General features: G+C 44.6%; 1 protein-coding gene across 12 annotated transcripts in view; it reads left to right on the forward strand.

Moving 5' to 3' along the window:
* TIAM1 (T cell lymphoma invasion and metastasis 1) overlaps nt 1-15,292 on the forward strand; it is a 444,177-nt gene extending 428,885 nt beyond the window's left edge. For all 12 annotated transcript variants that reach the window (XM_025380044.1, XM_025380046.1, XM_025380049.1 and 9 more), the window contains 5 exons: nt 2,442-2,500; nt 3,077-3,179; nt 6,248-6,335; nt 8,366-8,538; nt 12,855-15,292. In XM_025380044.1, coding sequence (XP_025235829.1) covers nt 2,442-2,500; nt 3,077-3,179; nt 6,248-6,335; nt 8,366-8,538; nt 12,855-13,324 — 893 coding nt within the window. In that variant the 3' untranslated portion in view covers nt 13,325-15,292. The remainder of the gene's footprint in view (nt 1-2,441; nt 2,501-3,076; nt 3,180-6,247; nt 6,336-8,365; nt 8,539-12,854) is intronic.
* Nucleotides 15,293-16,155: the final 863 nt, after the last annotated feature.

The following is a 16,155-nucleotide window of genomic DNA, read 5'->3' on the forward strand; positions in this document are numbered from 1 at the left end:
ACTCAGCAGGGGCCGTAGTTCACAAGAGAAAAACTGAAGGCTCTGAGATACAAGACAGGTTTGTCATTACTCAGAATCCTCTCCAGAGTAAAAGGAAAGAGAAGGGGAAGGATTAAAACTGGGATTATGAACAAAGGCTGTAGTCATGATGAGCTTCTGTGGATTCCCAGTCGTTAAAGAGACAAGTTTGATGGTTTGGGTGTGATTTCAAGTAGTAAGGCAGAACTAGCAGAGAGGCTGAGCAAGGAGTTGAAATAAGGAAGAGTTGCTGTGAAGGAAGGATCACGGTTCCCCTCAGTCGGCAGATTTGGGGTTAAAATGTGGTTGTCATCTTGTTTTGGTTTAAACCTCTAACCTCAGGAAATAGTGCAGCTTTCTGCTGAAACCGAAGTCGACTTGCTGCCAACGAAGCACCTTGATGTTTCACTCACAGCCTGGCTCGTGTGTACCAAATGTTGGTGATCGTTGCCTTAAACAAAAAACAAACACAAATAGAAATAGGCTTCTGCCTTGAAGGGTATTTGACATTCACATTTTTGGGCGCAGAGTGGAAGCTTTAGGCTGGCAAAGGTAGCGTGAGTTTTGGAGATCATCAAGGCCATGTCTGAAGGGATTGGGCAACGCTGTGGAGTCACTTGAGGAACACTATCTCCGAGGGTTCGGGGAAGTTTAAGGGAGAAGCGGAGGTCCCAGTGCCAGGCTGACGCTCATTCTCTGGCCCTCCTGCTGTGATCCACGATGGTTAAGATTGAGGGACATGGGGGCAGTCATACCATTGAGCTGTGGTCCCAGTGGCAGGGTGGCGCTTCTGAGATGAGAGGCATTGGGGTAGAGCCCTTTCATTTCTAAGAGGACCTAGCTGTCCCAGCCTCTGTGATTTCTGAAGGCTTCATAGTGGGAATGAAGGGCCTTCTCAGGTTGCTTGTGCTTAGCTACTATGAAGAGGCTGGTGTGGCCGCTTCAGGTCAGTGTGAACCTTTGGAGGGAATCTGCCAGTCTGTGCTCTGGGAACCTGGAGGGGTCAGATGCTGTGAGGTGTGAAGGGCTATGGGCAGTTTAGACCTAGTGGCTGGAGTCAGTTTCTTTGCATCTCAGGGCTTATTTCCCTGCAGTGGAGATTAGCATGATCTTACACAAAGAGGAGACAAGACCGGCTTGCCCTACGTAGGATAGAAATTGAACCAGATACTTCCGGTTGGCCTCCAAAGGGCCTGTGAGCCTGGTGGCCCATCCCAGAGAATTCTCTGAGTGCTTGTTCCTTTTGTAATTCTGTGTCTGGTATACAAGGCTGTGCCTCCTTCAGCTGCTGTGTGACTGGGGTATTCCTTGGGGTCAGAGTATGAAGGGATAATGGAGACTATCTTAGTCCATTTGGGCTGCTATAACAAAATATCATAAACTGGCCAGCTTCCAAACAACAGATTTATTTCTCACAGTTGTGGAGGCTGGAAGTCCAAGATCCTGCTTTCTCATACTTCCTAGCTGTGGCTTCACATGGCGAAAGGGTCAAGGCATCTTTCTCAAGTCTCTTTTATAAGGACACTAATCCCATTCATGAGGACAGAGTCCTCACGGCCTGATCACTTCTCAAAGGCCCACCTCCTGAAACCACCAGGGTGATTGGTTTCAAGGTATGAATTTTGGGGAAACACAAACATGTGGACCATAGCAGAGACCCTGACACAGAGAACGAAGGACAGGCAGGAGTCGGTCACCCTTCCAGTCCTTCTGGGTGCCAACTCTACTTCCCCTTCTAGGAAGAATCAGAATCACTGCATATTAAATGTGCTTGGCATTGCTTAACGAATTCTCTGGAAGATTATGCATAACTCCGTTGTATCTCCCCACCCCCGAAAGAATATAAGAATGAAACTACTACATGTTTACCACTCCTAGAGAGCTTACTCTGATTCAGTCATTCTGGAGGAAGTACAGTTGAATTCTATTTCATAAACTCATTTTTGTTTCTTCAGGTGAAACGATGAGTTATATTTCCTAAATTATCGCTGTCTATGTGCACTATTACCTTAATTTGCATAAGTATAAATCATCTTCAGCAATTGCATTGTTATTGTGAAAGACATTTATATTATTCCTCCATCGACTGAATTAGTACAGTTTTGTTGAATATGTATCAGCTGAAGTTTTAACCTTGAAATGATAGCATACCTAACGTATTGTACCCAAAAGTGTTTTGAGGCGTAGGTTATTTCCATTTATGTAGGCTTTCTGTGTTTATTTTGAACCTGGAAAATTGCGTGTCTCAATAGGCTTTTGATTTTCACTGATGTGATGAATGAATGGGAGGTGTGTGGGAGTCAGTTAACTGGGATCTCAACGTCCTCTGCATAACTGTAGTGTTTATTACCACAAGTTAGTGATGTCAAGAGGAAAACCCTACACATAACATGCCATAACTATCTTTATTTTATTTTTTCCAGTCTTCAAAACTGCTGTGGTCCTTGTGTATAAAGATGGTTCCAAACAGAAGAAGAAACTTGTAAGACTTCTTTTGTCACCTGATGGTTTGAAACTATTTCTCTATCTGCTTATCAGTTATGTCTGCATAATTCTACCATTTTGTCAGTATGAGCCTTTTTATGATCTTGTTTATTTCTTAAGCATTGCTAAGGATGCTTGAGATCACCCATCCTGCCCTCTTTTCAGGCAGGCTTATGTTTAGAGCACAAAAATGAATTGGTCTCATTTTTGTGAATTGGAACCAATTGGACTCAATTGCTGATTTGGTCTGCCATGGCCCAGAACCTTCCTAACGCTACTTTTCCCCTTCTCTGTTGCCCCTGTTCTTGTTTTGGGATCCCTTTTCTCCTCTTCCCTGTGTGTGTCTCTCTTCAGTGCATTTGCTTAGCAAACTTATTTGCCCACCCTCCCCTCAACATATTTATCATGCAGCCTCTTACTCCCTGCTGGATGAACAGGAGCTCGTGGGGGTGAAGATCCTTTGGGCACGCCTGGAGTTACTGCGTGAGAGTCTGTCGCTGGTTTAGCAAATGCAGGGAACTGGTCCGGGGCAGGTTAGATTCTTCTTACGCAGCTGACTCCTTCTCCCCTGCAGGTGGGATCCCACAGGCTTTCCATTTATGAGGACTGGGACCCCTGCAGATTTCGACACATGATCCCCACGGAAGCGCTGCAGGTTCGAGCTCTGGCGAGTGCAGGTAAACTCTCACCTGTGCTGGGTATTTCACACACTTATCTCTGGTGTGTGTAGAAATTACTTGTTTGAATCCACACTCTAGGTCTAACCCTTCTACTGTCTTTTTTTTTGTCTTTTTTTTTTCTATGCTTAACTCTCTTGTCTCTCAGTCTCTTTATGGCCTCTTATTTACCAGCCATTGATTAAATATTGAATGAATGAATGAATGAATGAATGAACCAAGTGAATGAATGAACTGAGTGAATGGATGTGTAATGTCTTCAAAATTCCTGGAAGAGATTCTAGTTATTCCATTCTGTACATCAATACTATAGCGACTGCCATCTGAGTACAGTGAGCCTGTGCTTCTTGAAACAATCCTTGAGACCGTGAGCAGACAAAGCCCAGGTAAACTACTCCCTTGCCTTTCAACGGAGAGATCCAAATATACCGCCCAAAGCACTAAAAAGCATTGACTCCACGTTTTTTCCCTAAAGTATTACAAATCTTTATCTTTGGTATTAGTGTGAAGGCTTTTGAATATTGATTCTTTTTTAAATTTATTTTAATTGTTTTAGAGACAGGATCTCATTCCGTTGCCCAGGCTGGAGAGCAGTGGTGCTGTCGTACCTCACTGTGGCCTCAAATTTCTAGGCTCAAGCTATCCTTTCCAAGTACCTGGGACTACAGGCGTGTGCCAACACACCCAGCTAGTTTTTTAAGTATTTTGTAGAAGTGGAGTTTTGCTATTTTGCCCAAGCTGGTCTTGAACTCTTGGGCTCAAGCAAGCCTCCCGCCTTGGCCTCCCAAAGTGCTGGGATTACAGATGTGAGCTGCCACGCCCAGTCTGAAATGTTGGTTCTTTTTCTATGATCCACATAGCCGTGAAGTAAGTTGTTGGGTAGCTGTGAGTATACTTGATAATATAATTAGACGATGCTTTAAACACATGAGTAGCAGGGTACTGACTAAGAAAAGTGATATTTTTGTGACTCAGAAGCTCCCCATCCTGGGCCTAATTTGAGGCCAAGTTCTCGAGAGGAGGGATGGGCTGTGTGGCTCTCCTAGGCGCAACCTGGAAAGAGCATCTCTGGGGAGTCAAGTGGACACTCTAGCCACACCTGTTCCCTGTCCCACTTGGACAGCAGGTGCAGCTTTGGTAAAGAAAAGCCCCGGCGGTGGAGACCGGCAGGTGTGTGATCAAGTGAATTTCTATGTGATGCTTTTGGCATCTAAGGTGAACATTAAGTTCTTACTATCCAATTTCTGTTGTTTAGCCTCTCCTTGTTTCCACTTGCCATAAGCAGTAAAACTGGATCTGATCCTCAGAAAACCAACTCACACTAGGCCAACATCATGAGGAGAACCTCTTGCCATATTGTGCACACTTTGAGTTACTCTTCCAAATTAAAGGTGTTTCTCCCTTCACAGTTTTTCTGCCTTACAGGAGGAAATCTCCAGTGCACAAACCACGTAGGGCAAATATGTTTGGAATGATTATTTGTTTTAGAAGATTTCTCTCTAATCTCCCAGCAGTGATTTGCTGGATGCCCTTTTACTTACGATGTGATTTGCAAAATTGATTTACACGTACATTTTTAGGCACCTGTAAGTCGTGAGTCTAGGGCAGCTACAAATAGCATTTTGAGGTTTGGGCACTTAAATACTAAAGTCTTACTTTAGAATCGTAGGTTATGAATTATCCAGTTCCTTTGTTTCCTCGTGCCAGGTTTACAAATGGGAAAGTTTATTTTTGTAGCAGACTGACAGCTTCTAAGCCAGGAATTTCGCCTGCATTGAGGAGTAAACACATAAAGACTTCAAATTTTGAAGACAATGCCATCTTTGTAATACGACGCTCCATTCTCACTCTCTAGTTTTCATTCAAATCAAGTTTAAAACCATCAAGATAAAAGCTTATTTTACTTGAGTTATAAAGACTCGTCAAGATGTTTTTCGTTATGAAATCCACTCTAGTGGATTTGAGAATCAGAATGTGGAATTTTAGGTTTTTATCTTAGTTCAGAAAGTTTGTAAAATTTTTTGCAGATAGATTCTGGTTAGGGTTAAATCATGCAACCACAGTGAGGGTTTGTGACCAGGGTTCTGAGCCACTGGATAAAAGTGAGACTTCACAGTGTATGGCCTGAATGTCTGCAGTGAATTGTTCCTTTCACAAACACTTTATTCGTGACTTAAAGTACTATGCCATTATAGGCACTACAGAGCTTCCAAATTATTTTAAAATTGTTCCTTCCTTTCTTGGCATACCATTTCTGCTGTGTTCAAAGTAGACTCCAGGGGTAGGCGGGGGGGCGAGAAACCCCATTAGGTCTCCAGGGCTTTAGGCCCAGCCACCTGGGGGAAGACTCCCTTAACAGACAGCAAGGGCTTACCTGTCATATCACTGGCCAGATGAAATCTGCATAGGAGGCTTTGGCTCCATTTAGTCCAACTGTTGCCAAAACAACTAATCATTTAATTGAAATGCACAGTTCAGTTAAACAGACTGCATGGCTGAAAGAGTGAGTTCAGGCCGGGCGTGGTGGCACACGCCTGTAATCCCAGCACTTTGGGAGGCCGAGGCGAGGGGATCATGAGGTCAGGAGTTCGAGACCAGCCTGACCAACATGGTGAAACCCTGTCTCTACCAAAAATACAAAAATTATCCAGGCATGGTGGTGTACATCCAGCTACTCAGGAAGCTGAGGCAGGAGAATCGCTCGCTTGAACCCGGGAGGCAGAGGTTGCAGTGAGCTGAGATCATGCCACTGCGCTCCAGCCTGGATGACAGAGCAAGATGCCATCTCAAAAAAAAAATAATGTGAGTTCAGTCAGTATGATTGACTGGCCTTTTAGACCATCTAGAAGATTTTACCAACTGGAAATTTTCCAAGTGTTCTCTTCTTAGCATCCATTAAGCTTTCAGTCGCTTCATCTCTTTAGATCGTGGAATAGTAGGAAAATATCTTTGATCTTGTACATTTCTGCATTATTAATTCTCTATCACAGCTGGAAAATGCTTTTGTAAACATGTAAATAAATCCATTAGAAACATACCCTGATTTCCTGTTGTTTTAATGTCTTTAGACGCAGACGCAAATGCCGTGTGTGAAATTGTCCACGTCAAATCCGAGTCTGAAGGGAGGCCGGAGAGGGTCTTCCACTTGTGCTGCAGGTGAGCCTGGGCCTGTGAGTCGAGGCCGTGATGACAGTTCTGCAGATTGGAATGGTTTGGTGTCTTATGTTGTATTCTGGTGTTTGGTACATTGCTTGTACTGTAACATCGCTGAGATGCAGTAAACGGAGAGTCAGCTGGGAGGAGGTGACAGCGTGTGAAAGTGTCATCGGGATTCCTGATCATTTGGAGCACATAGGGAGGTCGCCCTGTGTTGATCACCTGCACGTCTTGAGGGGAAGCTGGGCTCATGTGGGCTTCTACTTATTTGTTGTTGTTTTTCTTCTACCCTGCCACCCTCTTTCTTTCCTTCCTTCTCTCCTCTCCCTCCCCCATGAGAATTTGAGGTCTTCCCGCATATGCAACCATTTGTTTTTCTAAAAATATAAGATGGATGACCCCAACAGATGGCATTTAATGTATTTGGCTTTAAATGTGCCCATATTGAATCATGCTTTAATTTAATCATAGACACTCAGTGATTTACTCAGTAAATTACCCAGTACCTCACACAGTGAGTACTAATATACTATGGATTATCTACAAAAGACGATAGAATCAATATTGTATGATTAGTAGCAATATTTTATAATGTTAGTATGGTAAGAAGGTACCTTTACCAAGCATAAACTTTGCTAAACACCTTACATTCATTATTTCGGTTAGTCAGACCAGGGTATTAGGTTGGTATAAAAAGAAACTGCAGTTTTTACCATTAAAAGTAATTAAAAGTGCCATTAATTTTAATGGAAAAAACTGCAATTATTTTTTGCACCAGCCTAGTACTATTCTTACTCCAATTTACAAATGGGGAAGCAAGGCTTAGAGATGGTACTTTGCCTAAGGCCTCAGAGAAAATGAATGCTGGTTCCGGGCATGGTGGCTCACACCTGTACTCCCAGCAAGGCAGGCGGATCACTTGAGGTCAGGAGTTTGAGGCCAGCCTGGCCAACATGGTGAAACCCTGTCTCCACTAAAAATACAAAAATTAGCCAGGCATGGTGGCAGCTGCCTGTAATCACAGCTACTTGGGAGGCTGAGGCAGGAGAATCTCTTGAACCTGGGAGGTGGAAGTTGCAGTGAGCCAAGATCATACCACTCGCCTGGGTGCGAGACTCTGTCTCAAAAAAAGAAACAAAAAGAAAATGAATGGTGGGTTTAACCTCAAAACCCATGTTTTGTGTTGCTACATCAGATCTGTCTGTGTTGGGTGACAGAGGTCAACAAAGGTCAGATCCCCGGAAAGCTGTCAGGACTACAAGTGAAATGTTGTTTGTATAACCCCATGGGGTTTGAGCACCACCTTTACTGTCTGTTGTGGCTCATCTGTTTGTGATTTTGTTGGTAAGGTCCGTGGAGTTTAGTAAGCCTACTTACACGGATGCCGTATGTATTGTTAATAAGGAATACCAGATGAAACTTACCTGGGTAAAAATATTGGGAATATAACAAGAAAAATAACTGTCACCTAGGAAGCACTTTCTTTCTTTTTTTTTTTTTTTTAAACCATGGGAATTGGGACTTGGGAAGATTTGATAGTTCTTTACAGCCTTAATATATACATGTTGAAATGTGTCATGGGAATCGTTGGTATTTACCAGGAGGGAGCTCAGCTCTAGAGGACATTAGGAACGTTGAGACATCAGCCTTTGGGTGCTCTGCAGAGCTGCAAGAATCTTGTGGTTCATTTGCCCTCAAAAACATTTTACGATGAAAAGCTCTGCCTTAAGTGCCAGGAGCAGACTTTGGCAGCTTCGTGGTACAAACTCCCACTGTCCATAGATCTGTTCGTTAATGGGCTGCTCTGCCCCACATCGGCGGCAAGAGATGGATCACAAAGCATGAAGGGAAAAGAATGATGTGCTCTTTCTCCCTGGCTGTAAAATCACCACTCAGCATAGCAATTGGAGTCAAGGCCTCAGTCTTCAGCCTTTGGCCCTAAGGGTTGTTTGTTTGGTTGCACCTGATAACCTTAGAAGTTCCCCATGTGTTAAGCCCTGGTTCTCTAACATCTGTCAATCTTTTCCTAGCTCCCCGGAGAGCCGAAAGGATTTCCTGAAGGCCGTGCATTCAATCCTGCGCGATAAGCACAGAAGACAGCTCCTCAAAACCGAGAGCCTTCCCTCATCCCAGCAATATGTCCCTTTTGGAGGGAAAAGATTGTGTGCACTGAAGGGGGCCAGGCCGGCCATGAGCAGGGCAGGTACTGTGGGGATTCAGACGTTCAAGATTCCCGTCACCCCCACTCCGCAGTAGAACTCCAGTGAGCTTGACCTCCTTGTTGAGTGGGGGTGAGGTGTGGCCTGGTGGGGACTGATGTAGGAGGACGGTTCTTCCCTGGTGTGAGGTTCCTTGCCCTTGCCTCCTTCCTGGTGGCTCCTGGGGATCCGCCCTATATCTACATTCCTCTTGTCCTCCCTCAAGCCTTCCCTTTGCCTCCCTTCTCCTTTTGGCTGGTGAGCTCCTCTCTCATTTGCCAAGCCGGGATGCAGACACATCCTCTTTCTGGAGAGGCTGTCTCCGCCTGCTTGCAGAATGAGAGTCGCTGCTTTGCATGACAGCCAGCTTTGTCTAGCAGAAAGCCGTGTGTCACATTTCAGCAAGGTCACAGCCCTCTGTTCTGAGAACATGGTGGCTTCACGGTCTGGCAGCACAGCAATGCCTGCTCTGAGTTGTAAGGGTTCTAGGTTTGGTAGCCCACATGACACTTCCAGTTTTTATCCTGGCCTTGTGCCTGCAGCTTTATTTTTAGTCTCCATGTTAATTTGGGGAAGCCTCGAACTATTCTTGGAAACAAGAATCTAGAGTTTAAATGGCCCTAGCATAAATATTCTTGTAGGACTTAATCCATTACGGTGGAGCAGTGGAGAAGTAAAATAAATACTACCACCCGTTAATGGTAGCAAAATTTGTCTAGGGATAAAGCTGTTTTCATACTTAGGGACTTAATGACATCAAGATACTAACATTTTTCTCAAAACTTTCTTAACAGGCAGCCTAGAATTTTGCAGGGAGGAGGATTTCATTAAAAGAGGCCCCCTTTGCACTTGCCAGAAAAGTGTCTGGCCTTTGTCCCCATTACCATTCTACCTGTTGAAGAGGCATGGACAGAAGTATGAACGCCTGAAGGTTTTCATAGACAAAACCTCCCTGGCTTGACATGGGATATTACGTTCTTTAAGAACCTTAAATTTGGCCGGGCGCGGTGGCTCAAGCCTGTAATCCCAGCACTTTGGGAGGCCGAGACGGGCGGATCACGAGGTCAGGAGATCAAGACCATCCTGGCTAACACGGTGAAACCCCGTCTCTACTAAAAAACAAAAAACTAGCCGGTCGAGGTGGCGGCGCCTGTAGTCCCAGCTACTCGGGAGGCTGAGGCAGGAGAATGGCGTAAACCCGGGAGGCGGAGCTTGCAGTGAGCTGAGATCCGGCCACTGCACTCCAGCCTGGGTGACAGAGCGAGACTCCGTCTCAAAAAAAAAGAAAAAGAACCTTAAATTTAACTAATGTTCGGGGACTAGTTAGTGTAAACCTCTAATCCAATCAGTTGATAAGTGTTTATTGAAAGCTTAGTGCAGTGAACACCCAGCACTTTGCTAAGTTTTCTGAGGTATCCTAAGTGTCTTGTATACCTCCAGATGCACAGTTTCTCATGGGGTCCCCATGGAAGAATAGTTTATTGGTCCTTTATAACTCACTTAAGAGATTTTTATCTTGGATTTGTCTTATCTGCCCTTCTTGTTTGCTAGGGAAATGTTTAAAAAGGTTTGGAAATATGTGTCTCAACCTCAGGGAACTCACCTGTTTCAGTTGTTAATCAATGAACCTAAATTCAGGGCTGCATTTACTTTGAAACTAAGCATGGTTAGTCTGTCACTCAGTTTTCGGGCTGAGATGCATTTGGAAAGAAAACAAAACCAGCCCACAATTTAACACCATCATCCAGCATCATGATTACCAAGAGAAAGCCTTGATGTCATAGCCTTTGGATTTAGCTGATTGAGAGATTTTTCTGCCTGATGGCTCATTTTTGGCTGAAGAAAGTCTGTATCACTTTGCTTCGGAGGCATCTCACTATCCTCAGAATCTTCATGTTAGAGGAGTTTAAAATGGTGCCTGAGTAGAACAGCACAGCAATACCCGGCAGTCTTAACAGTGAACACTGGAAATAGTCAAAGATTGCATCCCTAAAAGACTGGGAAGAACCCAGTAATGGTAGCCGGGTTCCTAAGCATACTAGGAACAGCTACTCATGCTTCATTTTGCTTTGTCCTGAATACCCAGCTAGTTTATTTCTCCCTCTGTTCTGTTTGGCTAGGATAGTAAAGCCAAATACTCTGCTTCCGTATTAAGCCTAAAGTGCTATATACATCTGCCAATAACTGAATTAAAAGATTTTTTTCTTTGTTCTACTTTCTAAGAAAATTTTCAAACTTATAGAAGAGCTGAAAGAATTCCCACCTACCATGTATATTCTATATTTTTCTATCTTCTCATTATCACTCATCTATGAGAATCCATCTATCATTCGTCACCTCATCTTATTTTTGACACATTTCAAAGATGTAGACATTAACACACTTTACCCCTAGATACTTCAGCATGCAAATCATGAACAGATATTTCCAGTAGCTTTGAGCTGAGGTAGTTCTAATGTAGTGATTGGAGAGAGGGATGCTGTATTTTGCTGGTGCTGAGATAAAAGTGAACAAGGGCCGGGCGCGGTGGCTCAAGCCTGTAATCCCAGCACTTTGGGAGGCCGAGACGGGCAGATCACGAGGTCGGGAGATCGAGACCATCCTGGCTAACACGGTGAAACCCCGTCTCTACTAAAAAAATACAAAAAACTAGCTGGGCGAGGTGGCGGGCGCCTGTAGTCCCAGCTACTTGGGAGGCTGAGGCAGGAGAATGGCGTGAACCCGGGAGGCGGAGCTTGCAGTGAGCTGAGATCCGGCCACTGCACTCCAGCCTGGGCGACAGAGCGAGACTCCGTCTCAAAAAAAAAAAAAAAAAAAAAGTGAACAAGAATTTTTGTCTCTTCTCAATAGAAGTCGGGATTTTTTTGTTTGTTTCTTTTTTCTCCTCTTTTCTATTCCCTTTTTCCATTTTGCCTGGAAATGGCTTTTATTCCCATCCTCAACCAACAGTAGTGTCCATTTGTTCCACGGTTTTAGATGGTAGAACTCTCAGGAATAGTGATGGACACACAGGGGTCTGAGGCAGAGCCTGGCTGCAGTGGGAGCCAATTCAGCTCCTCGTTGACGTCTCTAACCTTGTGCCTGCTGCGTTTGAAGTCAAGGCTGCGTTTGGCAGTAACTGAGACACGAGGCATCTTCTAGTAGCACGGAAGCAATTAGATGGTTTCTGGGGCTTTGGTTTCAGGAAAGCAGCTCCCAGTTGACTTTGAGACTCTTCCTCTCCACTGGAAAGCCCGTGTTGCATTTCACCTTTTCGTGTCTAATGCAACAGCCGCTTCACTCTCGAGGGAGAAGCAGCGGCCTTCCCTGTGAACAGTCTCGCATAGGTGTGTGGTGGGATTGTTGGCTTGATTGGATGGTGTCTTTTGTTTGCTTGTTTTTAATTCTGGCTTCCTAGAGGGCAGTAGGTGAAAGAATGAAGTTTTCGTAACTGGTAGTCACTTTATACAGCACTTTGTTGATCAAACTGCTTGCGTATCATTCGGTTTTTTATTTCTCATTCCACTGAGGCACTGATACGTTAATTGCTTTGTAGAAGAGTGAGCGATGCACAGACTGTAATTGGGGGAGACTAAGGCTCACGTTTGCTTAGCCTCCTACCGGACGTGGGACTTTGTCAGAAAGAAGACAGGGAAATAACTGAAGATTCCATGTCTTTGAGAGCCACTCTCTTTTCATAGGCTCTCTAAGAGGGATGTGGTGCCGTTAATCTAACTGCAGATCCCAAGAAATGTTACGTTCAAGTTCCCAGAAAACAAGTAACTTAGACCGGTGCTTCTGCCTCCTTGATGCATTTTCTACAAAGACAGCAAAACCAGAGAGGCACCCCCACCCTTACTAAAAACCTATTCCAGCTAAACAACCCTGGGACAGCGCTGGGGATCTTCATAGCACTGGACCGTGGGACATGACCAGGATTGAGGACACTAACTCACTAACTCATCCCCAAATCAGTGGTCTGTCTACTTGAGAGCAGCTGTAGTATATGTTACCCATCTCTTAGGTGCACGGGTTAGAATAGTAGATTATTTCCCAGGGAGTTGAGTGCCCCTTTGCCCATAACCTGCAACCTCTGCTGTGTGCCCCGGTTCCCCCTTGCCCTTCCATCAGTTGCTAGAACATCTTCTAAGTCCAGATACCTCGACAAGGTAAATGCTCCGAGACAGACTGGTGATATCTAGAGTGTAAGCCCCAAAAGACATCAAGGCATTCAGTGCATACCATTTCGGTTTTTATTTTCTCCTGTCCTTTGCTTTCTGGATTTTCATCTCACGTAAAGCATGTGGGGGTTTTATTTTTATATTTTTGTGTGTGTGTGCAGTGTCTGCCCCAAGCAAGTCTCTTGGGAGGAGGAGGCGGCGGCTGGCTCGAAACAGGTTTACCATTGATTCTGATGCCGTCTCCGCAAGCAGCCCGGAGAAAGAGTCCCAGCAGCCCCCCGGTGGTGGGGACACTGACCGATGGGTAGAGGAGCAGTTTGATCTTGCTCAGTATGAGGAGCAAGATGACATCAAGGAGACAGACATCCTCAGTGACGATGATGAGTTCTGTGAGTCTGTGAAGGGCGCCTCAGTGGACAGAGACCTGCAGGAGCGGCTTCAGGCTGCCTCCATCAGTCAGCGGGAAAGAGGCCGGAAAACCCTGGATAGTCACGCGTCCCGCATGGCGCAGCTCAAGAAGCAAGCTGCCCTGTCGGGGATCAATGGAGGCCTGGAGAGCGCAAGCGAGGAAGTCATTTGGGTTAGGCGCGAAGACTTTGCCCCCTCCAGGAAACTGAACACTGAGATCTGACTGTGTCACCTGCCCCGTAGAGAATGTGTGTAGATACTTCCTGCCCTAACTCTGCCCACCCTCCTGTACCGTCGACAAGAATGTCCCCTTAGGTCGCGCTCTTGCACACACGGTTTTGGCAGCTGACTTGGTTCTGAAGCCATGTAGCCACCCAACTTTGTCATTTTCAACAACATCAGAAATAATTCCTCAGAATCCCAAATAAGCTTGAGTCCTATCTTCTGTATATTACTAAGGGCTTTTATTTATTCTCAGTTAATCAGGGCCTGAACAATTAAAAGAAAAAAGATTCTATAGCACTGGAAAGCAGATCACCCCCAGGAGTTAACAGATGTACAGCAGATTAATTTAAGGGATAGTAGCACACACACGATCCTTCTATCTGAAATCAGTCCCTAGTTGGGAAACCTCTTTCAAACACAAAATGAAATGAAATGTGTACAGCTTGCAGTGTTCTGACTGTACCCTTCCCTCTTCCATGTCTCAGAATCTCTGTGTATTTTAAGAATGTGTGAGGAGAGGGTGGCAATTCATGTTTCAATGAGCCTTTTTTTTCCCTTCCTGTTTTGGTCTATAGCTGGTCTTACTCTGTGTCCATGTTCGGAAGCTCTAGTTTTGCATAGAATTATAGAGATGCCAAACTCTTTGAAAAGAGATCCAAATTTATCGCTTGAGAGAAAGAAGAAACACTATTTTTTGTATTTTACCTGAGATACAGGGGCACAAATAGATGAGGATTTTACAGTGTTAGTGTAACCCTGAGCCTAAAAAATGAGGATATAACCTTTTACAGAGAGAGTGAGGTGTGGTGGTTTTATATTTATACATGAAAGGCCAACAAGCTCATGCTAAGGATATACTTTTCTTCCAAGAAGCGGATTTTCTTTTTTTCTTTTTTTCTTTTTAATGTTTGAATCTGTATTTGAGCTGGGAGTTTGGTTGGATTAAACATGACACCCAGGTGGGCGGGGGTGTGTGTCTGTTGCACATGGCAGGGAGGGGAGCCTCCTTCTCATGGGGTTGCCATGGTGATCATTGGTTTTTCCATTAAAATTGCATCTTCATCCATAGATTACCTTCCCCTTCCCTGACAGTTCATAACCAAACCTTTAAACAGAACAGCCTCTTTAAAAACTTCTCTTGTGTTGAACACTTTCTTCATGCCAACGAAACAGGGTAAACACGCTCAACACATTAATGGTCTAAACAGATATCCAAATACTAAGAAGAAAAACAAGTTATAGCACTTTCAATTTTTTTTTTTTTTTTAAAAAAAAAAAGGTTTATAGCTTTTTCTTTTCCCATGTCACAATGTCCACTTCCTAAGAAGGGTTTCAAATACTATGAAAACTTTCTTTTTGGGGAAAATATCTATTTGGTGTTTGACACATCAGTAGGTACTTTAGACCTGAATTTTATAGTAGCTTTAGGAGTTATATTTTATAAAAATCAGTTATGACTTTATATTTCCAGACAATAGAGAGTTCAGTACATCATGCTCTTGTGCCTCTGCCTGCTTTTCCTGCGTTCCCACCCTGTATCCCCGTCCCCCCGCCTTTCGGGTTTCCAGGGCTTCGAGCTTGATCTTTTGAAAGTTTTATTCTATTAAATTTTTGCTATATCTTCTGGTTTTCTTAAAAAGCTTTAGAATGGTTTCTATACCCTTTGTACCACTGCATTTTTCCATATCATCTCCGGTTCGATCGCGTCCAGATGGAAAACGGAAGCAGAGGCTTCTAATCGTCGCATTTACTGGTTCCAGTGCAACACATCCATCTGAAAACACTCGGAAGTCTGGTGCTTGGAGAGGGTGCCATTGTCTCTTGTACATAAGGTCATGACGTGTCTATGTCAAAAGTTCTTATATATTTCTTTTATAAGCTGAAAGAAGGTCTATTTTTATGTTTTTAGGTCTATGAATGGAACGTTGTCAATGCTTGTCAAACAATAAAAATACTGAAAAGTGTCTGGGCGGTTCTATGCCTTTTTGGATGGGAGGATGAGTATGAATGGTTGGTGGGAGAGAGGCCGTGGGAGAAGATTCCTGGGAATGCCGTTCGTTGAAGTAACTCGTGATCATCAGGAGGACGCTGTTGTGGTAGTGCTTGAAGCTTTAACAGGAAAACAGGTGCATTACAGTTGCTTGGCAGCTTGACCTAACGTTACCCTACTGGGTACTGTTTCTTTTCCAGTCTCCTGCCTATCCCACTGGGAGCAGGCTGGGGGATTCCCATGAAAATAGTGGGGTGAAGTGCAGAGCTCCGACCGGCCTGACTGAGCTCTTGAATCACTCCACATTTTATCACCGGGGATCCGCTGCCTGAGCCTTTCACAGAATCACAAAACAAGGTACATAGTGTCTTGGCCTGCCTTTCTCTTCCCGTCAGAGTCCCCAGATCTGACCCTCCTGAGTCCCTTACAAACCTTACCCATCAGCGTTACCCCATCCGTCCCTGCCCTCAGTGAAAACATTGTCTCCTGTCTCTAGAACAGCCTCTCCCTGGCGCATGGCGAGCCCTGTGGTGTAGCTACTTGCTCCTTGCAGTGGAGGTCCTGACACCAGCAGTGTCATCATGTCGCTGGGGGCTTTTTGGAAGTGCAAAAAACTGGGAGGCAGGAGGAGCACTTGAGGCTAGACGTTCGAGACCAGCCTGGGCAACATAGTGAGACCCCATCTCTATGAAAAATAAAATACTTCGCTAGTCGTCGTGGTTCACACCTTTAGTCCCAGCTACTCAGGAGGCTGAGGTGGGAGGATTGCTTGAGCTCAGGAATTTGAGGCTTGCAGTGAACTGTGATCACACTATTGCACTCCAGCCTGGGTAGCAGAG

The sequence above is a fragment of the Theropithecus gelada genome, chromosome 3, assembly GCF_003255815.1.
Source record: "Theropithecus gelada isolate Dixy chromosome 3, Tgel_1.0, whole genome shotgun sequence".
NCBI classification, from domain to species: domain Eukaryota; kingdom Metazoa; phylum Chordata; class Mammalia; order Primates; family Cercopithecidae; genus Theropithecus; species Theropithecus gelada.